The 22,675-nt window shown below is 46.5% G+C and overlaps 1 protein-coding gene across 1 annotated transcript in view; it reads right to left on the bottom strand.

The window, feature by feature from the left end:
- The window catches only part of adgrl1a (adhesion G protein-coupled receptor L1a), a 49,113-nt gene that overhangs the window by 6,893 nt on the left and 19,545 nt on the right, over positions 1-22,675 (bottom strand). The window contains exons 4-21 of the mRNA XM_053443242.1: positions 21,843-21,857; positions 13,885-14,092; positions 13,400-13,664; positions 11,651-11,978; positions 9,758-10,054; positions 8,316-8,419; positions 6,914-7,099; positions 6,693-6,731; positions 4,761-4,941; positions 4,515-4,637; positions 3,381-3,589; positions 3,108-3,281; positions 2,267-2,476; positions 1,521-1,741; positions 1,141-1,207; positions 870-961; positions 550-718; positions 164-319 (exon numbers count right to left, since the gene is read on the bottom strand). Coding sequence (XP_053299217.1) covers positions 164-319; positions 550-718; positions 870-961; positions 1,141-1,207; positions 1,521-1,741; positions 2,267-2,476; positions 3,108-3,281; positions 3,381-3,589; positions 4,515-4,637; positions 4,761-4,941; positions 6,693-6,731; positions 6,914-7,099; positions 8,316-8,419; positions 9,758-10,054; positions 11,651-11,978; positions 13,400-13,664; positions 13,885-14,092; positions 21,843-21,857 — 3,044 coding nt within the window. The remainder of the gene's footprint in view (positions 1-163; positions 320-549; positions 719-869; positions 962-1,140; positions 1,208-1,520; positions 1,742-2,266; positions 2,477-3,107; positions 3,282-3,380; positions 3,590-4,514; positions 4,638-4,760; positions 4,942-6,692; positions 6,732-6,913; positions 7,100-8,315; positions 8,420-9,757; positions 10,055-11,650; positions 11,979-13,399; positions 13,665-13,884; positions 14,093-21,842; positions 21,858-22,675) is intronic.

Genomic DNA, 22,675 nt, shown 5'->3' with positions numbered 1-22,675 from the left:
TAGGAAAATCTGAAATCTAATCAAGTAAGATCATTGGTGCACACTCAGGCTTACTTTTCATTCGATCTCAAGAAATACGATTTTAATAAGGACAAAACCAAATGTGCCCGGACTGAGTGTGTATTGCTTTGTGTCATTTTGTGTGAGTCTGTGCTGCCTGCACCTGTCTGTGGGCCGCTGCGTGGCGAGCTTGGCTGCCGCTGTAGTAGCGGTTGTTGGCACGCAGGCCCGAGTTCTTCAGGGAGCCGTGGGAGCTGGTGGTGGAGGTGCGGCTACAGCAGTAGGAGTGACGCAGACACTTGCTGTACTCCTTATGGACCTGTACAAAAATAAAAAAAATAAAAAGTCAACAACAGTGGCAGGTTGTAAAGCCTCTCGTAAACACATACACTTAGTTTCAAGAGGCTGGACACAATGTGGAGCAGCCGAGGCTTTTATCGCACAGTTACAGCAAAAGCTATTTAATGACATTCAATCTGAACACCCATCCATCCATTCATCCACCCACCTACTATCCATCCATCCATCCAACACTAGTTGTATCGTTACCTTCTTCTGCAGGGCACAGTGGAAGATAAAGATGAACATGCCCTGGAAGGCGTTGAAGGTGGTGAAGAGGTACGCCATGATCACCGTGTTCTCGTTGATGAAGAGGAGACCAAAGGCCCACGTCAGGCCCAGGAGGAAGAGCAGAGCAATGGCCCCCAGAGCCCATGACCTGATGGACGTGGACGAAGAAATGTTAGCACACAATTAACCTGAGCAGAGGCAGACAGTGAGGTTTTTTTTAAAGCATGCAGTTATTTTTCAAGCTAAAAAAACATTAATAACACTAGTTTTATGACTCTCACTGAATAACTTGAACTCACTTAATGTTATCCAGGCGGCTGGAGTCAGGTTTGAGTGCTGAGGAGTTGCGAACCATCTTGTGTAAAGTGATTATGAGGAAAATGAGGTTGAGCTAGGGACAGAAGATTTGGAGAATCACATGAATACTCGGTGAACTTTGCCGTCTGCTGCCAAAAAAAAACACCATTAATAACCTCACAAATCGAGCATGGCAAAACATGTTTGGTTTAACTGCGTGATATCGAGAGCGGAGGAGGGGGGAGTAATACTGTCTGAAAGAAGAGCAAATACCATAATAACAAAGGAGACGGGTCCAATGAAGCTCCAGATGAAGTAGTTATCCACTCGCAGCCAGCATCTGGAGTGACACAGAGGAGAGGAGAGTGTTACACGCAGCTCAGCTTACGAACAAACACACACATAACACAGACGTGCATGCACACACACAGACTCTCACACACACACACACACAAAGGCACCATTTCCCTGTCTCTGCGGATTATCATATGAGGGCTAATCATCAGGCTTTGGCTAAGTGCGTTCAGAAAAGCCGGTCCGCGGGGAGGTGCAAGAGCCGTTTACACAGCACTGCATATTACATTTCCAGCGGGGGGAATAGCATAATCCTACTTCTCAATCTGCAGGTGCAAAAGGCCCGAGTTCACACGTACGCTTTCTTGGTCCCATAGCTCCTGTAGTCTATGGCCGCCGAGATGCCCACCACCAGTGCGGGGAAGCAGTAGCCGAACAGGTAGTAGTACTTTTTGCGGGAGTAGTCGCTCTCAAAGACCTCCACCAGCATGAGATAGAGCTGCACACCCTCCAGACACATCCAGGAGAAGGCAGCCAAGAAGAAGAAATGCAGAAGGCCAGCAAAGATGGGACAGGCGATCTGAGGGGAAGCAGCCAGGGAGAGAGCAGAGAGGAGGGGAGAGGATGAGGAACGGAAATATCAAGTTGAAGAGGGAGGAACAGTTATTATCAAGGCCTCTAACTGAGTGAGAAACAGAAAGGGGACAGAGCAGAATCTGAATCTGGTTGTAGTTTTGGAAATTTACAGAGGGGAAAAATGAAAAGCTGTCCCCTGGGTGCCTGGCTCCATGTATTATTGAGCGGTTATTCATCACTTAGTGCGGTGAATGTTTTACAGAGAAATCTAACGGCAGTTTCATAGTCACCTTTCATTAAAAGTGAATAGTTGAGTTGTGCTGTATGCTTTCAAATCACATTTTCAGGTTGGAATCTATGAAAAACAAACCTAATATTGTGTTAATGGAGTTTTAAAGAAAAGGACGTTCTGCTGTAAAGCACTGAAACCGAGTGATACGTTTCCTTTCAGAGAGAAATCGGACAAAACCCCATTAATAAATCGAACATCCTTGGCAGGTATCAGACGAACACGTGGCAAAGAACTCACGTGGTAGTCCGTCTTGTCGATGCCGATGAGGAAGAGCAGCTCGGCGATGAAGAGGTTGATGCAGAGGTTCTTGTGGATGGTGTTGCGGTCGGTCTGCAGGCCCCGCAGGAAGCAGAAGGTGGAGATGCAGATGGCCAGACACACCAGGGAGATGACGATCCCCACCCAGGTGATCACAAACAGGATCAGCTCATGCATGCGCCCCTGGTACTGAGGTCCGGAGAGAGTCAGGTGAATGAAAGTGGAGTGTTTGAGAGTGTAGGGGGGGAGTGGGAGGGGGAAAATGGGGGAAGGGGGGCAGATAAAAGAATTAAAAAAATGAATCAGAGGTAAAAATAGAGGACAAAGTGTTGGATTGACAGCAGGATGGGAGGAGGAGGTAGAGGAGGAGGATGAAGATGGACGGGACAACAGTGGAAGGAAGAAACAATAGGGGGATAGATAGACAGAAGAGGGGGAGGGGCAGAAAAAGAGCAAAATTGCTTTATTTCATATTTTGTAAATATATGCAAGGAGCTAAAGTGTAGAGACAAGAGACAAGACATCCGGAAAAAAAAGAAAAATACATGACACTCAAATTCATGTGAATGTCAGCTAGAAGTAGCGGGACATGAATTTGTAAGCGTGCGCCTTCCCGTCAGAGGGAAAGAAGGGAGAGAGAAAATTCAAAACAAAGAGCTTGTCAGCCTTGAGAGGGTACATTAATGTGCACGCGTGTGCGTCCGTGTGACAGAGAGAGAGAGAGAGAAGGCGAACGCTACTACTCGCCCGACTGAACGTCTGCATAAATTACCCGGCTTCCATTTTAAACCGCGCGTCTGCCACGCCCTTGTTTACTCACGTCGGGCTCGTGGTGCGCCATGAGCACGGCGAAGTTGGTGAGGTGGCTGCAGGAGCAGGTGGTGTGCGTGCTGTTGGAGTCCAGCAGCCGGCAGCCCTGCGACGACCACTGCCCCGTCATGGAGCGCTCCGAGTAGTTCCAGAAGGAGCAGTTTGGAGTGTAATAATTCTCCATCTGAAGGGGGGAAAGAAAAGACAGTGGGGGTTGATGGGAAACGTGTGTGTGTGTGTGTGAGGAGGTAAATTTAGCACGATAAAAGCTGAAGCACGTCACCTCCAGATGTTTGAGGGTGTAGACCACCGGCTCCGTGAGGAACACTTTGTTGGACTCTTTGTTGATTGAGGCCGCGATTACGTGGGAGTTGACCGCCAGCCGCCTCTTATCGTGGCCTGGCCCCTCCATCTCCATTTTCACGGTGGCATTCTCAGTGGACAGGAAGGATCCCAAGTTTTTATAGAGGATGAACACCACCTTGACTTGTCCTGCATATGGAGGAGGGGGGATGAAAGAGAGAGAATGTGAGAACAAGAGTGGAAAGAAAAGGAAGCCGATTTCATATATGAAAAGGGTAACATAGATAGAGGGGGAGGAACGGGGGGGGGGAGAAAAAAGAGCAGATACAGAAATGGGGGAATAATATGGTAATGGCAGCAAGAGTGACAGAGATAGAGAGTGGGGAGTGACAGGGCGAGCAAGAGGGAGACAGAGAGAGAGAGTTAGTGAAGGTTAGAATGATGGTAAGGACCGTTTCATTTTGACTGGTGGAAGAGAGAGAGATTTAATGTGGAGGGCAATGGAACATTCATCCCTCAAGCATTCACAGATCTCTTATTATTCCATATGAATATTTCATGTGCGTTTGTTTCAATCATTCTAATCTCGTTCCCACTGCAGAGCCGAGTGGAGACAGAGCAGAAGAGAGAGGGGTAGGGGATGAGGGGCCACGGCAGGAGGAAGGGGGGGGAGGACGAGGGGGGAGGGTGGGTGTGCGTGTAAGTGTGTGTGTGTGTGTGGGGGGGAGATACAAGAGAGATGAGAGAGGGGGATAAGATGGCGGAGAAACGGAGCGAGCGGATGGAATGGGGAGGAGAGGGAGTGCTGAGATTGCTCTGTCAGACTGGGGCCGATTGTAATCTACACGCCTCCCCAGCTATTCTATTAAGACCGCTGTTAAGAAACCATCAGGAAAAAGAAATTGTCTCAGCGCTTTTGTTAATCTGATTAGCCTATTATTATGAGCCACTAACTTAGTCAAGTGCACGCAGATTGTTTTAGGCTTCCATGAAAATGCAAATGCCAACATGAGAGAGTGGGCTGCACGGGACGGGGCAGTTTCTCAGTTTAGTCGCCGGGGTGAGGACGGGGGGGGGGGGGGGGGGGGGGCAGGGGGGCGTGAGGGATGCTGACCGTTGCGGCTGCACTGTTTGATCGTGGAGGCTGAGAGCTTGATGGTGCTGTCGCTGGCGTAGTTCTGTGGAAAGGACAAGTCCTGCAGGTCCATCTCCGTGTTCAGAACGTGCACCTCGAGGTCTGGTGGTGGAAAACACAGCACACGGAAAAAACGACATGAACAAGTCCCAAACACACAGCCTAGAGACCGTTAATCCGATTACATCCACCACATTTAACTCTCATTCTTCCTGATTTTCTTACCAATGCTGGGCGTTCGATCGGTAAAGCGATTCCCGTACATGTTGTTGGCCAGCAGGAACGCTCCTTTCTCCAGGACGTCCAGGAGCATGGTGGCAGTGTGCGCCTGCTCTGTGCTGTTCATGTCCTGCCACGACTCCAGGGCCTCGGGACGCAGTAGGTTGTCCACTGTCTGCACCACCGCCTGTCGAGAAGAGGACACTTGTTACTGTCACTGACAATACTACAGCAAAGTACGCATCCGGGAACAAGTAATAGAAGGAACCAAGAAATAACTGATAGTTAATGGACATCCTATATGTGGTCACAGTGGATATTTAAGACACATTACTTTCTCTTTTTTTCCATAAACCAACAATTTTTCATGAACCAATATTTTTTTTTTTTTATATAAATGAAATATTGCAATCTGTTTTCATCTTTAGAAATATCTTTTAGCCGTTAGCCAATTTGAGACTCAATCTCATTCCCAGTTAAAATTCATTAATCGTGAAGTATTGAGAGCAACCATTTACCATGATACACAACTGCACACAAGAGTAATACGTTCGTAATAGGGTAATAAGGCAGTAATGATTACTCATTGGTTTTTGCCAATTAGTGCACAATGCTGACTGTACTAAATGACACAGAACAGTCCCTTAAGAAAGTGATTAGTGCGCAGATTCACAGATATCTAGTAACTAATTATTAGACACTGGTCCATTAACAGTCTCTTCTCAGGAAGTGCTATTAGACAGTAATTAGCCTTCAGTGAGAAATTATCCGTTAGTTCCTGCGCTGTTTATTACCTGTTACTTGATAATTATTCATTTTGTGTATTGTGAGCGTGTGAGTAGAGCACCTCAAAGTACAAAGTCCCCGCCATCCATCTGCAATTTCCTAGAAACTCACCACTCTCCTGCACTAGATTTATTACAGACGTATTACCCTTCTATTTCACACTTACAATTCATTTAATGGCAATTTTGATGGTTGTATCAGCTATCCAATTTATTGGAGTAGCCTGCCTGATGAATCATGTAATTCTCTTGCTCAGGCCTCTCAAAATGAAGGATCGACTGCTGGACGGAATAAAGAGCGTCGCCGGTAGCAAAATGAATCCGGCATCAGAAGCCGCCGCTGCCACTGGAGACAAAGATGGAGGATGTTTGGGGGTTTATCCTCTGATCAGTCCGGGGGGGGAGGGGTTGGGTGAGCAACACCCTGCGCTAGCTTGCAACGACTGACAAAAAATAATGGTCGAGTTACATACTACGCAGCAGCCTTTGCTTCATCCAGCAGAGATCAGAAGATGCGGCGTCGTATTACAGTGCGCTGCAGACAGGTCAAGACACGAAAGACCGTGTGCTGCAGAGTGCCGCATTTCATCATTACAGGGAAGCATACACAAGGCCTTTTCATGATATTAGATTACAGCCCTTCTCAGAACCAGAGATATTGCACAAATATTGAAAAGGCACAGAGGGGTGGAGTAACACGAACCGATGCCTCTCGTACTATCGTCAAATTGCATTTTCTCAGACCCACATAGATTGTAACTTATTGTTCAACACAAGGTTACACTTTGAGGCTCGATCGCGCTGAAACAAAAGCTACGGTGTTGTCACAGAAAGTTGATTTCCACACAAGCTTAACCAACAATTCAAAGCTGTGTACACCACGAGCAATAGGAAAAAACTACAAATCAACTTTTCGCTGCCCTGGGAAATACTACACCAGAGTTTAAATACTGTACGGGAGTTGCACCAAACCAGAAATCCCATAAGTGATGATTCCAAAGGAAATATAAATCATAACACAGAGCACTGAGCCAAAGGAATCTCATCTACAAGCCTGGTCGACTCAAGGATTTATCTTCCCGTATTATTTTAAGTCAGGGAGCAGTCCTCCTCCACAGGCATGTAAAGCAGGCAGATAAAAGAGAACAGGTACCTGGATGTAGGCCCGACAGGTCCGCTCTCGCTTCTGGAACTGGAAGGGACAAAACAGAGGCTGGAATGAAACCGCTAAACACAGAAACTGTAAATTAAAAACTCACTCGTCCTTGCATGTGCACTAGAGGGGGTGAATTCGCATTAACCCCGGCCTTCTTTTGTAACGATCGAATTAAACAGCCTGCAGGGCTTGAGTGATTCTTGTGTTTAGACTCGTACCTTGTTGTAGTTCCGTCCAGCCGACTCTTTGTTTCCAGGCCTCAGGGCCTGAAGCTGGGCGTCCAGTATGTCCAGCAGCTGCTCGATGAGTCGCACGGACGAGCTGACGTCTCCGGCCTGGATCCGACCCCGCGTGTGGTTCACCAGCTCTCCGGCAATGTTGGCAGCGTTCTCACCGCTCTTTATCTGCACATGGAACGTGCACGTGTTAACAAACAGTACGATGAGAACTCAGCATACTTCAATCCACTAGATCCCCATTTTTATTTGGATCTGCAAAAAATAGCACACACTCGTAAATACCAGTCCCGAAAATATGTTTTTTTACCAAGATCCATTAATTATTCTCTGAGTAATAATGCCTCTCTTTTCTCGCTTTTTAAATGTTGATGGGCCGCATGCGCCATTTGCTCGTAACAACACAACCAATCTCACCATGTTAAAGAAAGTGGCAAAAACAGTCTTGGATCAGCCCCCTCATCTAGTTTGCTGGTTACAGAAATTCCAGGAAATCAGTTTGAGTTGTTTTTGCGTAGTTCCTGCTAACTAACTAACTAACAAACCATCAACTGCAGATGAAACCATTACCTAATAGTGGGAGGTAATGATGTAACTGATCCGCTTTGATGAGTTGAGTCCCATTCAAAGCTGCAGTAAAACACTAACTGTTAAGAAAAGTGTGTACATTGTTTGTGCTGTAATCCTATCTCCCCAGACCCTCTCTGAAACAAGCACATCTATGATGGACCTTGTATGGACCAAATTGTATTTTTTTTTAACTCTCCCTAAAACAGTTTTCACTTGCAAATCAAAACCCTGAGCAATGGATTAATAATGGATTCTTATAATGATGTTACTTTTCCAATGTGATGATGCTTACCATTCCTCTACACTCTAAACCTTTTTGGACTTTTTGACTTTTCTCCTGCAGAAATGTACTCACATTCATTTTAATTTCCCTTTAGTGTAAATACACATTTATATGGATCTCGCTGAAATCTAATCACTGATAAAAGTACGGGTTTAGCAGAGTACTACAGTGTATATTATAACACAGATCATGATGTTTATTTACTGCAGAGGCATAACACAGTATGAGACTAAAATAGAGAAACTGAAGCATGAGAGAGAGAGAACTTATAAGCTGTGACGCCTGAATCATAAAAAATAATTGAACCTAGCTGTAATTAATGTAAATCAGTGAAAAAAAAGGAGAGTTAATTAAGTATTAAGAACAGATGCCTTGTAATGGAGAGCCAGTTGAAATGAGTCTGTATTTTAATCAGGCCAGCCTTGGAGATATGTTAATGTGTGTGTGTAGGTGGACAGGGAGGATGGCCGGGGCAGTGGGGCACTGGAGAGGGACAGACCAATGGCCAGGGGGTACGGCTGCAGGTCTCACCTTCTGGGCCACCTGGTTGACCCACGGGGAGGTGCAGTTACTCAGGTCAGGCCCCCGCGGATTCCACATGACCTGCTCCGCCAAGCACTGGAACGAAGCGATACCTGGAGAGGAGTGCAGGGAGCAGAAGCGTGGAGAAGGACGGGCGGGGGGAATAATGGAGAGATAATAAGTGTTAGGAGTCTGCAATTACAGAAGAAAATGAACAGTCGAGAGATGAGAACAAAGAAGATTTTTTTTTTCACCCAGGAAATAATGGAATCAAATGAATTTTAAAAATGCAATAGTCTTAGTGTTTGAAGATGAGAGGGAAGAAGGAGGGAGGAGACGGAGTAAAAAGGCTGAGAGAAAATGGGCCAGAAGAGGAAAAGGTTAAATAAATGGAGGGTAGGGCAGTGGGGAAGGAAGGGAAGAGCAAAGGAGGAAGACGATGGCACGGGCGGAAACAGGCTTTCATGTTGTAAAAGGAGGAACTTAAAAAAGGAACATAAACACATGTTACATTTACTCCGTGCACAACAAAGACTTCAGGAATGATCCTTCGCTGTCAAACAAAAACCCCTGCAGGGAGGCACCTTCCACCAGCCCTCGTTTCCAGCTCGGTTTCTCTGTTTAGTTAGGAGGGTTCAGAGAAAGGACACTGAGCAGGGATAAAGCGACAGAGGGGTCTATCCGCTGCCGCTAACGCAAAACAAAACCACGTGAAGTCACAAAGACGAGGCAGAGAAAAGAGGAGAAACGAGACCACAGAGAGAGGGGGAGAGAGCGATAGAAGCAGAAGAAAAACAAACTAATAACACCTCACAGTTGTATACGGATCAGAGCAGACCCGTTGCATTTCATACCCAGTTTCTCTCTCTCTCCCACTGATCCCCCCCCCTCCCACTTTTGTCTATACTCTCCTCCATCGACCACAGATTGGGTTTGAGAGCTCTGCCAAAATGTGGCAATTAAGCCGGCTGCTAATTTGATGTAACTGCCGTTCTCAGGGAGAGAACACACAGAACCATTGAAAGGCAGCGAAGAGGAAGATGCCGTCTTTTTTTTTTTCTTCCCCCGTGACTAAAGATTGCTTTTTGATGGCTGCAATGTTTAGAGGTATAGAAGCGAGCATGAAGGGAGGTGAACCCTGTGTTGTCTAGCCTTTCATTTCATTATTCGCCATTTTCAATCAGCTCTGTTTCTGTGGGAGATGAGCCTTTCGTTCGAGGAGGACTGGCTTTCATCTGCGAGTCCACGGGGACTGTGCCTGCTGGTGGGACCAACAGGCACAGTCAGAGGAGGAAGAAAAAGCACAAACATGCTGATCGCTTGGGTACATGCAGAGAGATGTACCGCACACACAAACAGGGAGAGCACACCTGAAAAAACATGCTTGTTTGTTTCATCGAGTGGAAAGAGTCCACACATGTTTTTGAATGTACACATGCAGCCGTCCTCACCTAGAGATCCTTTGGGACACGGGCGGTCTACGGTCTCTCCTCTCTGTGTGGTGGGCCAGTCGACACCACGGACCCGCTTCGCTTCGCACACGTGGGGCTCCGGGCCCTGAGGAGGAGGCTGTGGCGGCCGGCGGGTGACAGGCACGGTGGCTGTGATTGGTCGAAGATCCGGGTGCTTGTTGATGGAGCCGATTGGGCGCGAGGTGGGCGCCACAGGGCGGGCGGTGGAGGGGCTGGCGCTGGAGGTGAACGGCCTGGCTGCAACAGTGGTGGACACTTGGGCGGTGGTCAAAGGCCCTGAAGTAGCCCCAGAGCAATTCAGAGAGAAGAGGAGACTTGGTTAGAGTCAGAGGCTACGAATGAATGAGAGATGTTTGGAGAGTAATAAGAGGATGTAAGGGATTTATTAGAGAACTGCGAAGCCTAAAGCCAAAGAAGGAGAACAAAGGAGTTAAGGACACATGCATGTGAGAGTAAGACGTCTCTCACAAGTTGAGTTCAAAAGTTAGTCCGATAATAATTGGGGTGACAAAAACATTTTTTTTTCTTTTTTAGCTTCTCAAAGCCTGTTCTCCAGATAAAGGGGGAGACGCAGGGGAGGCGATGGAGAGAAAGCATCATCACAAGTCAGGCAGAAGTAAATAATTGATCAAATGTATCAGTGGAGTCACCATCGCTAACAACCAAACCTAATGCCAAGATAAAAGCAACACATCACAAGTACAAGGACTGATCAAACGCGGAGTCTGTCTCTGCCTCGTCTCTCTCTCTCTCTCTCTCTCTCTGGGCATAATCTGAGCTGCATACAGGCCTTTATGCGGCTCCGGTATACAGTACATCCAAACCTCCCTCTTATATCGATGGACTGCCAAACTGCAGTGTGCTGTTCTCGTTTCATCCTCCCTCTTATCATTTCAGAAAGACTTTTTCATTATCCGTGACACGGTGAAGTTGATATGAAGTGCTCCAGCAGTCAAACCTGAGAGGCTGCTCTTTACTGTAACTAAGGCTGGATGGTAATACAAGGATTTGGCATCCGAGGCATCCAATTGTCAGATATGACACCGCCACAAACACTTTCTGTATTGGGCTGTTTGAAGTGAGTCCCTGGTCCAGAGAAAAGCATCATTATGTATTTCGGCACAGCGGATATAGCAGAAACATTTGTTTGTAGCTAAACGATCACATTCCAGATTCCCCTTCATAATTTCATGTTCTATGAATATAAAGTAATCACAAAAAAGAAAAACAGAGTCATTGGAAGTACAACTGAATTTGTCCTAATGTATAAAACTTTGATCTCCAAAATAGATAATCTATGCTACATCATTTTCAGGAAGAAGACACTGACGTCTGTAAAGTACACTGAATATTTCTATTGATGTAGAATTCATACGTACTATTTGTTGTAGTGTCTAAGTTAAGAGCGGATGGGTTGAGATTACATTATATATCAACTATCAAACTGAGATTTACATCTTTTCAAAAGAATAATCTCAATTGGAGGTCAACTGTGATGTCGGTTTCAGCAACAAATCATGATAAAATAATATGTTAATACAAACTTGTCTGACGTTAAAGAATTTGAACATTGTTGGAAACATTTTGGATGATGTAGATACACAAGTCAAGGAAATTTATAAAATGTGTCTATTACTTTTTATGAATATCAATGAACAATTGTTAAATATCACATATTTATACATGATGGGTGAATCCAGCTTGACCTTAGCTAACACTTGAGCCTACAACCCAAAAAGGAATTGTGGGGGGGTATTGTATTTCTGCACACATTTCCAAATGCAATACATTTAAGAGTTGTAGATTATATCCACAGAAGTTACTCCTTTGCACGCACTGAGTTTGTGTGCCGCCTGCAGTACCACTCCTTACCTGTGGTGGGGTCTGGGGGTCCAAACTCCAGAGGGTAGCGCAGCACGTGGTAGTTGTTCCAGACGTAGAGCTGGTTGTCCCGCGGGTTGTAGTCCACGGAGGAGACGTACTGGTAGGGGTTGGGGAAGGCGATGTTGACGGGCTCTTCGCGGCCGTGGTTGGTGTTGTAGGCGTACAACACCAGGTCGCCGCCCGCCTCACTGTCATCGTCCTGGTACACCGACCGCACCGCGTACAGCACGCCGCAAGCCATGAAGGCGTTGGACGCCAACCTTTTGTCGAAGCTGGTCTCCCACGTGCCTTCGAAGCGCAGGGTGTAAGGGTTCACCTGGTGAGGAAGAGGAGATCTGAAGTCAGCCGAGGCTTAAAGTACAAACGATTACACTGGGAGGGTTTGGGGGGAATTCTATTCTGTTCTATTTCTATCTTCGCCAAGGAGGTTTTCTTCTGCATTTGTTTATTATTTCACAGGATTAGGCAAAAGCTACAGGATGGAGTACCACTAAACTAGGTGGAAGCATGTGGTATAGGTCCGGAAAGAATCCATTACATTCTGGTGTGGGAACTGGATCAGAATTTTTTAACTTTGGGTGTTTTTCAACATTTTCGGTTCTACTTAGTTTTGTAGATTTCTTCAAGACATTAAAACTTATATTTAGATTTGATTTATTGAAATTCTTTCATTTCCAGTTCTTTATAGTGTGAAGCTGACTATAAGCTTAATGTTTACAAAAAAAGAGATGAATTTCAGGATGAACAAAACTATACGTTGAAATTCAGCATCTATAAAGTCTCTAATATCATTATTCAGAAAAAGAACTGACTTGGCAAACTATTTCTCCTGCTGCTCATGTTTACACCAGCTTACAGCAGCACAGATTTATAAGCACTTGTAAAAACATTTAAAAAGTAATTAAACCGTCAGCTTCGGAGAAGAGACTTTTTTTTTCTGCCTGTAGTTACGCGATGTTGCATCTGTGTAATATACCTCCGAACTGTACGTTGAGGCATAACAGACCTCCAGATGTCTGCCGCTCTCCGAGTAAATATGAAAAATAATAAAGCTCCCCAGAAACCAAACAATTCTGTAATGATGAAAGTGATCACTTTCTTGTTTATTACTTTGTCGCTCCGTTATGCTACAGTCTCATCGCTCATGCAGGCTTTTGATAGTTTAGATGGATAGTTTCACTCGTGCAGTTTGAAAAACAATTTCCCTGTAAGGTCAAAGATAGCGATAATAAATGTGATGCGTCTCCGGGAAGAAGACATTAATTCGAACTCTATTTAAATGGGAACGTGGTTGCAGTTTTGTTTTGTTGAGAAACAAAGAACCAGCTTGTGTTAGAATATAAATATTCACATTTGGAGTTTGTGTGAGGAAGTGCTCTGACCTGAGATCCAAAATTAAGACAATGTGCATATGTAGAGGAAGGCAACCTTACAGAAAAAAAATGTCCCTATCTCATTTAAAAAAACAAATATTTTCCTCACTAGAGAGGATTATGTTTTTATTATTATGGGATTTGAAATAAGTCCTAAAATTTGATTTCTATGCAAACCCATTTTTTTCCCGGTCAACGATCTGTGCATCTCATTTGAAGGTGCCCTTATGTGACCTGAACAGTAAGTCTTTCCTGAGTGACATATGACCTCTCATCTGGCAAGTTAAATGAGATTGTGTCTTAATCCAATCCTGCATTTATAATCCACATCTCATCCCCCGTCTGTGCAGCGCTGCTCGCCCACCTGGCTGACCACCAGTCGCCCGTTGTTGGACTCCGTGGCGTAGATCACCCAGAGGCCATTCTCATCCACTGCCAGGTCGATGTCCGACTTCCCTCCCCAGCGGTAGGGGGACGTGTCATGGTAGTTGGCGTTTGTGATGATGGCCTCGCCGCTCTTGATGCGCGTCCGTAAGTCGTACTTGACTATGTTTCGGGTGCGCTCCTTGTTGTAAAATACCGCCCCGTCGTACACCACAAACCCTGTGCCGTCAACTCTGTTGGGCAACCTGTTGACAGAGAATCACATGAGCGGTGCAGAGATCCTAGAATACAAGTCAATTCATTTACTCTGCATGACTCAATCCTACGAGACGAGCTCACGGGGAGGGAGCCGACACCACAGAGGAACCATTCTGTTATCACCATCCGTATCCACCTCAAAAGACAATAAATCAATACGGAAGCAGATGCTATTTGATCATCCGGGACAGTGGGAGGCGCCCTCACTTGTAGGTGGTGGTGGCTCGGTTCTGTTTGAAGTCTTCCCAGGAGGCATACTCGTACAGCATGTCGGTGCGGTAGGGGGTCCAGGGCATGACGTACAGTCGGTCCCCAGACTGCAGCGGGTCCTTGCACCACGCCCCTGCCTGGTGCTCTGCCTCCTGCAGGGAGCTGGCGGCCTGCACCCGCAGCAGCGTCCCCGGGCACACAAAGACTGGAGCAGAGGAGGGGTGTTGGAGCAGAGAGGAGGAGAAGGGGGGGGGGGGGGGGGGGACAAGGGAAGATATAGAAAATCAAAACAAAGCATTGTAAAGATGAAACATATCATGGGAACGGCAGGGGAGGGAGGAAAAAGAAATAGGGAAAGGCCAAAGACCATGGGAGACAGAACAGGAGAGGGGCGAGGAGGGGACAGAGAGAAGATGTGAGTAGATAGGAGTAAGTTGAGAATTGGAAAGGGAACAAAGAGTAGGGAAAGAATTGGACAGGGGGGAGGAGGGGGGGAGTGAAGTGAGGCACATTATCAGATTTAAAGTGGAGGAACATATAAAAGCTCATTTGTAGAACATCGGCATTGTGGTCGTAAAGCGTCTGGATATGATAAATGGGAGATTTCTGGCTGCCGCCACGGCTTATATGCGGTCTCTAATCTGATTCATCTTGGCCTACTTTTTATTTGATTGTGCATTTTTTATTTCAAAGGCCTCTGCCTCTCTGCTATGCTGCTGGGTGGTTCAACAGTAATTGTGGAGCTTGTTTTATTAGGACTCAAATTTGGCTCTCAGTCAAGAGTGATGCCTCCAAGAAAATAAAGCATCCTGGGGTAAAGATGTGAGGTCGGCCAGGCGTCCACCGCAACAGTAACAAGGCTCCATACACCCACACTCATACAGCCAACACAGACAAAAAACAACAGTGAGACAGAGATAAAGACACCTCACACACACTACAGTATCCAAGCACCCCCACACACTGGATGTCTGCGTTAGGCAGGTGGAGGTCATCCACTGGGGACGAGTGTAAATTGGCTGTTTGACGTGTGTCCCTGCCTGAGTGCCGTGGGACTACTGGGCATGCCAGGTGATCTATGAGGAGAGCTGCTGGCATCCTCGCCACTCTGACATCACAGGGGTACCCGGCAACGGAGAGCAAGAGAGAGAGAGAGAGAGAGAAAGAGAGAGAGGGAGTTGGAGGCACTTCAGAATAAAAACAGCTGAGGAGTCCCCATGTCTGCACTGCCAGTTTCTTTATGTGGCTCTCTGGCGTGGGGTTGGGACAGAACCAGGCACCTGCTGGTCACCTCATGATTGAACGCATCTCTGAACTAATTGGACGCTGCAGGGGCCTTTGGACACGGATGACATACAACACACACGGATGCAACGACAGACACACACACACGCAGCGTACGAGGACACGCATGCACACGCCAACATGCGTAGCCCATACACTGGCACACTGCGACTGTTAGAGTGATGGATAAGTCTAGGCTCAAACTGTCTTGAATATTGCATGGAGTCTGGGGTGGGAGGAGAATCCGAATAGAGAGATGGCGGAGTTACAGTTTCTTGAGGATTTTTTGAAAATCCAGCTTCCTCTTATTGCTCCTGTTCTTGATAGTGGCGGCGGGTGATCAGTAGCGCCGGGCCACTCAGGAATTAGCCTGTTCTTTCTGCGGGGGTCCGACCGGGACTGCGACTGACAGCCAAATAGGAATCTAATCACGCTCAGGCATAAACAAACACTCTGGATCCAGACTCTTCACGGGGAGGAGGCTTGTCAGGCTCCATTGTTGAACCGAAATGCTTACTCGAAAGCAGGGACGCCTGAGGTGTTTGCTTTGCAAATACGAACGTGGGTGACTGAAACATGCAGAATTATGTTCAGAGCGATGGTTAAATGCAGCATTTTCACACAGCCGAACAACTTCTAGACTAACAACGTGCCAATTCTCCATCTCACCGCAATCACATGACATCTCTGTCAATCCAGACGCAGCACGAGCGTATTGCACACAAACGGAGGTTTTGCTCCAAAATATTTGAAGTAAAAGGCCGTAACGGGCGAGGTATTATTAGAGCAGAAAAGCTGCGGAGCGGGGACAAATAAAAACAACCGATAGAGGTAGGACACTGCCTCAAAAGTACAATGCTACTGTAAATAGAGAAGTAAAGAGCATGCAGAAAGCGATGCAGCGTCCCTGACCCATGAACAAAGCCAGGAACACTCTGTGTCAAAGTAGAATAAAGGACAAAGGAACACAAACATGCAAGCCCCGTCTGTTCGGTTGGGATGACTTTATGTATTGTCATTCACAACTGAATGACATCGCTAAATTACTCAGAACACGCTAGCTTCCAACCCGTCTTCATTTTATTTCAGTACAATAGCAGACATGTAATGCAGCTTTGTCATTTATCCCCCCAAAATATTATCAAAAATATAGAAATTATATTATAAAGCAAATCAGAACTTGTGAATTAGAGGTATGGCTCATTGGAGTGGAGGTGATTTCCCATAAAGAGGGTTATTGAAGGAAAGCCATATTATATAAGTGTTAGTAAAGTCTATGTAATACATTTAAGTGTTATGTCAAGGTGATGTATTGCAGGGATTTATATAGGTGATATACGACGAGTTATGCTGTTGAATTCAAAGTATGCAGACATGGCATGAATCAGCTCGTCTCTATTCACTTGTACTTGTACGAAGCCTATATGACTTTTGACCTATTAAACAGAAGAGAGCACATCCTCACCTTGGTTAATACAGCTTTAGTGATTTATGATTCAATACTGTATGAACATGTTATTAGCAGTTATATTATTGGATACCAGCTTTAACTGTGAGTAGTATTAATTTGGACTTCCATGACATTCATAACGATCGTGCATTAATTAAAGGTTGCAGTTAGACGATGATATAAGAGCTTTTGGAGGCGGATCTCCTTAAATCCAGACTGACCACAACATAAGGGTATGAGACAGAGAATGCACTACAACCTATCATTACTCCGAAACAGTTGTCGTCTGCAATACAATTTTCTCTCCACACACCGTGTCCTCCACAGTGTCCGTCCCAAAATACTGTGATTCTGTTCATTATCGAGCCCGACCTTGCAGGCCTGTCCTAAATTGGTTGCAGTCTGTACTCTATTGGCCTCATCATCACAATGAAACTGCAGCGCGGCGTGGACTAACGGTCTGTCATCCTCCGCCATGCTCCTCTGTTCCCTCCTCTCCCATGTGAACCCTGTCGACAGCAGATCAGCGAGCCTTGGTTTATTCTAATGAACTGGTCGCTGGGTGGGCCCGGTGTCAAAGGGGCTCATCAAAGGCCTCCAGGCTGCACACACAGGCCGTGAGGACACACACACACACACTCACACACACTCATACACACACACGCCAAACAGAAACCGTGGCCACGCTTCACGCCCTGCAAACCCTGCCTAGGGGGCTTCATTAACTCTGACCTGTGCTCCCCAGTCGTCCCGACTGCCTTCCTGTTTACCAGCATCTCTCTGCCTTTTGGTTAGCTCGGCCTCCCTCTCTCTCTCTCCCTCCCTCTGACTGTGAGGGGTGATTGTAGCAGCGGGGAGCCAGAGCAGCCAAACCCTATAGCAGTGGAGTCTGTATGGTACAATAGGCTATTATGACCACAGTATGAATGAGGTATTAGGAATTAGGCATAAAGCATTAGGCGTAAATCTTGAGATTAGGCATTATCCAAGTCTGGCAAGAGCAGGTTAGCTGGAGTAAGAGCCATCTGGGATTATGTCAGATTGTTAGATTAATAGATTAATTCCTATTTGGGCGCGGATGGAAATCTTGTAGTCATGATCATTCGAGTGAAGTCACTAAGCAGCACAGACACTTCTTTACCCTACAAACTAGCCAGATGGCTAATGAAATTTACCTTATCTGGGATTAAAACCCAGGCTGTAGCTATCATACTCCAGCATGCCAATTACTGCCACACATACGAGGAAATATGGCTGTAATAATTGGCTATTTATCTCCTTAATCCCTTTTCTCAGCACAGGTCAGCTGCTACTTGTCAATACGAGGCTGCTGTACAAAATGATGAAAGTGCCAGAGCTTTCCCAGAATTGACAGTAAATATCTCCCATAAGTGTCGAGCAGCAATTTGTGATCGACTGGTAACGCAATTAAAAGTGAGCGCTGACAGCTTTAGGCTAAATTTAGACTTTTTCATTTCGGTTGTCTCCTATAATCCATGGTGTTCTCATGTTTGGTGCGACAGCATCCTGGTGACGGTTAATGTTCGACTTTGATGATCTAAATACCCCCTGCCAAACGTTGGCAGCTGTTTCTAAAGTGCTGTCTTTGTGTTGTTTGTGTTGTCTTTTTTTTTTTTTCTTCTTAACTACAGGGATCTGAGAGCTCTGCTGGCCCAAGTCATTGGCCAGTCCGCAGTCATGGCCTGTTCACAGGACTGACTGCTGAGAGCCTGCTGCTCTAATTGAATCCCACACCTGTTACTGGCAGGTGCATCATGCAGGCAGCAGGGGGCAGAAAGGAGCATGACATGGTACTTCCACGTCAATGCTGGACAGTTAATGGCCTTTAAGTGTGCAGTGAGTCTCTTGATGGAATGCTGATGTGCATTCAGAAGCCCATTTGTGTGTTTTGCATGTGTGTGTGTTTGTGTGTGTGTGTGTGTGTGTGTGTGCAGCTCAGAGAGTAAGAGAGGCAGAAATAGAGAAGAAAGCGTGGAGAAGGATGTGAGCGGGCTCTATGTGCAATCAAGAAGAGAGAGAGGAGCGGAGTCAGAGCAAATAGGTTATTTCCTGTGAAATGAGAATTAGGAGTGAGTTAATCTGCTGAGGAGGGACATATAGTGACAGAGAGACGAAGAGAGAAAGACGGAGGGAGAAGGGAGGGGCTCCCATTGTGTGTCCGTTTCCTTTTAGACTACATGGGGGTCAAGTCCTGGGAGTAAAAAAATACAATACAGTACAATGAGCTGTGCACAGACATATACATACAGACATACACCCTTAGGATACACACAAGCGCTCAGACAATGCACACAGACTGTCCAGACAGTGGAAGAGGCAGGTGTCAAGCCGGCGCCTTTATCAACCCAAACATTTACCCCAGAGAAAACCCTTCACTGAGGCCAAAAGCAAAGTCCTATCTGCCTCGGAGTGAAGCTGACATTGAGTGACAGGAAAGTTGCTAGGGACATGGCTGCAGAGGCTACAGGCTGCCGATACAATAGATTGCAGGAGGTCATACCATGCACTGACTGTCTTAGCTTAGCCTGCCACCACCCTGCCTCCTCCCATCTCCTCCCAGTTGCCGTCTCTCCATCACGGCCCTGAAACCAGCTCCTGTGTTTTATATTCATGACCACCTGCTTTGCTCACCTCTCTGTGCTTTGGCTCTAAAAATGCAATGACTTCTGCGTGTACAGTCAATCCCCACCACTTTTCTCTATCTCCCCGAGCCACTGAATAGGGCGTCTATCTGCGTCGCCTCGGTCACATGACTGTGCTGGTGTGTGGTGGGTCATTCCTAATGAGGCGATGCTGCCTGACTCATCGTCTCTATAGCGACCGATCTCTCTCTCTCTCTCTCTCCCCCCCATTAGTGGCCATTCTTTGTGTTTTCCTGTCACACGATGCAGCGGCTTCTCGCTCATTCCTTCTCACTTTCCCAAATCACAGGTGGAGAGCAGTTTGTGTGAGTAATGGTTTTGTCCTTGCACCGTGCCCTCCTTTAAAAACACCAGGAACGTGCACACTGGTCTACTGCTGCTTCCCTTTCTTGCCTCTTTCCCTTCAGAAGCAAACAGACTGGGGGTGAGAAAGATGTGGCGGACACTCAGTCAGCAGTGATAAAGGAGCTATTGTGATGATGTGGGTTTTCTACTCCCCTCGACTGTCAACGGAAAAGGGTGAGAATAGAAACTGAGAGTCATGGGGAGGAGGAGAGGTGGCTGACGCTGAGATGGTCTTAAAATAGCCCTGACAGTAGGTAGGTAGGTAGGCTGACAGTGTTGGACATTCATTGCACAGGATCTGAACATTGTGACCGTCATCACCGCACGATGCACGTGTCTGAAGCATTAACCATTAACAGAGAGTGAAGTGTGTTTAAGAGTAGTGAAGGGATGGATCACAGTGGGTAAGGGCAGGGTGCAGACACAGGTAAGGGGTGCTCATTTTAGTGTTAGTGGGAGGAGGAGTAGTAAATAAGTATAACCAGTTGGGTGAGCCAGGAGGAGGGAGGATGAGGAGGAGGGTTTTGTTTTTTTCATTCCTATTCCACCACAAGCGGGGAGAGCAAACTAAAATGGCTGCTTGCGGTGGGAGAAAAATGTGACACAATGATCAATGTTAAAGAAACGCCATGGACATGACAACAGACAAGGAGGCCCATAAACCATTTTGATGGCAACCTCCATAAGAGTGAAGTCCTCCAATGTATGGATCCAGCCACGGGGCTGGACGGGGAAATGGCCGAGGTTGAGACTGATGGGAGTCGGAGTGGGTTGGAGGAGGGCGCGGACCTGAGAGGGGGAGTTAAGGCTCATTGGGATGCTATAGCATTAATAGCTATGGGTCCCAGCTTGACCTCTGAAATGGGTCAGGTCCGTCTCTGCTCTTTAAGAAACTCGTGATTGAGGTGCCAGGCCACGCTGATTGGCGCTCTTATGGAGTGCTTGTGGCGGGGCCCTGCTGCATCGGAGAGGTCATTACAAGGAGCCGGGGCGCCTATCCTCTCCTCCCCCTCCGCAGCCTCACCAACCACATGAGGGACTGGGGAGGGACTGGCTGATGTGCACGGGTATAGGGGGATGGGGGGGGGGGGGGGGGGGGGGGGGGGGCACAAGTTCACAGTGCATGTGCAATAAAGAAAATAGAGGTGGCATCGACAAATTGAAAGAGAGGAGAGAGAGTAGAATAAAGGATGCTCAAAAAGAGCCTGCGGCTGCTTGTGAGGGCCAGTTGTGATCTGAGAGATAAACCAATCAGAGAGAGGCAAGAGGAAGAGTAGAAGAGAAAAGGAGGATGAGTAACAAAAAGCAGAGATAGCTAAGGGGACAGCTAGAGTAAATGAAAGTGTGATTCATTGAAAAAGAGACAGAATGAGAGGGAGGACACCGAAGCACCTGGAAATGGGATTCTGTAAAAATGATCCGAGAGCAACTTTGGCCAGTTACTTTTGTTATATCTCGACACAGTGCTTCTGCTTTGAGGACACAGCAACAAGAAAGTCTGAATCAGTCCCGAGAAAACTAAAACAGGAGCGGAGGAGATACAAGATGGAGAGAAGGAGCAGCTGAGTGATGTAAAGAGGGATAGATGAAGGATTTGGTTTTTGTTAGATCTGGGGAGACAAATAAATCGCAATTTAAAAATGAGTGGAACAACTCTGAAGGGATGTAAAGGGAGATGTAATTGTTAGGTGTGTGAGGCAACGGTGTGGAGAAGATGGGGTTTTGAAATGGATGGAGAAAAAAAAAAAAAGAATTGCTATCGATGAGATGAGATGATATGGTGTCTGTGCTTTTGGGCTGAGATGTGCTACTTCACACAGGAAAAGAATGATGTTAATTTCTCGTTTATCTCTCATAGATACTTGACTGACCTCCCATGATGCCTTTTTATGTGTCTGTGCAAGTGTTTGCGTGTGTGTGTGTGTGTGTATGCGTGCGTGCAGGTCAGGCTGGTGTCATCAGAACCAAGGAGGAGATCTAGAAGGATTTTAGAGGTTTTGGTTATAAGTCATAGAGAGATAGAAAGATAAGGGCAGAGGAGGCGATTAGAGATCGAGAAAGAAAAGGGAGGGATATCAACATCAAACATGGCCACTACACAAGGTGCTGGGTTAGGAGGGGATATGGGGGGAGGAAGGGAGACAAGGGAGGAGGAGGAGGAGAAGGAGGAGGAAGGGGCGAGCTGTGGTTGTTATGTTCATTGTGGTCTTTACCTTTTTGATCCACTTCTATTCAAGCATCGGAAAAAGGAGAAAGAAGGAGATAGAAAGAGAAAAGAGAAAGACAGTAAGGAAGAGAGAGAGAGAGCGAGAGCGAGAGAGGGAAAGTAAAGGGAATGAAAGAAAAACAGGTGCAGGAAAAAAGAGAAAATTGAGATTAAATAAAACGCTGTCCTTTCTCTTTCTCTCGTTTTTTTTTTTTTTTTTTTTAAAGCAAGTTATCTGGTCTGTGTTATGGTTGGCTACTCAGAGAAAGGATGGCTCAGATGGAAAATGAGGAGGGGAAAATGGCCTGACCTGGGTTTAAATCCATTTCCATTTCATTTCAGCTTTATCAATAATCCCCCAAACAACACAATCCACCCCCAACCACACACTCTCGACCCCACCTCCACCCCTTCATATTCCCACATCCTTTCCCCCATCCCTCCCACGAGCCAAAAGTGCAGCCGCAGGAACCTGTAGGAGGAAGAAACCGAGGAGGAATATTGTTGTGCTGGGTCCTCTTCAGCTGTGGAGAGAGACAGAGAGTGGGAAAGGTGGAGGAGGAGATGGGGGGATGGTAAATGGAAAGGTGGTGATGAGGATGTCTCTATCTTTGGCTGGTTGTCCTTAGAGGGATCGTTGTACCCCTCTCACTCCAGGTACGGTCTCTGTTGACATTTGAGCGGTCCCTCGATCTAAAGACAGCGGAGCTTTTGGCGTTGCTCAATTTACGGAGTCAGGACGCTCGCTATAGAAGCCAGAAAAAACACTCAACCCATCGACCGTCCAATCAATGGGGAGCTGCCGGCTTGCCTGACTGAGGCGGGCTCATCAAAGACGAG

This window comes from Pleuronectes platessa, chromosome 16, assembly GCF_947347685.1.
Source record: "Pleuronectes platessa chromosome 16, fPlePla1.1, whole genome shotgun sequence".
Classification (NCBI taxonomy): Eukaryota; Metazoa; Chordata; class Actinopteri; order Pleuronectiformes; family Pleuronectidae; genus Pleuronectes; species Pleuronectes platessa.
This window is presented reverse-complemented; position numbering and strand designations above follow the sequence as displayed.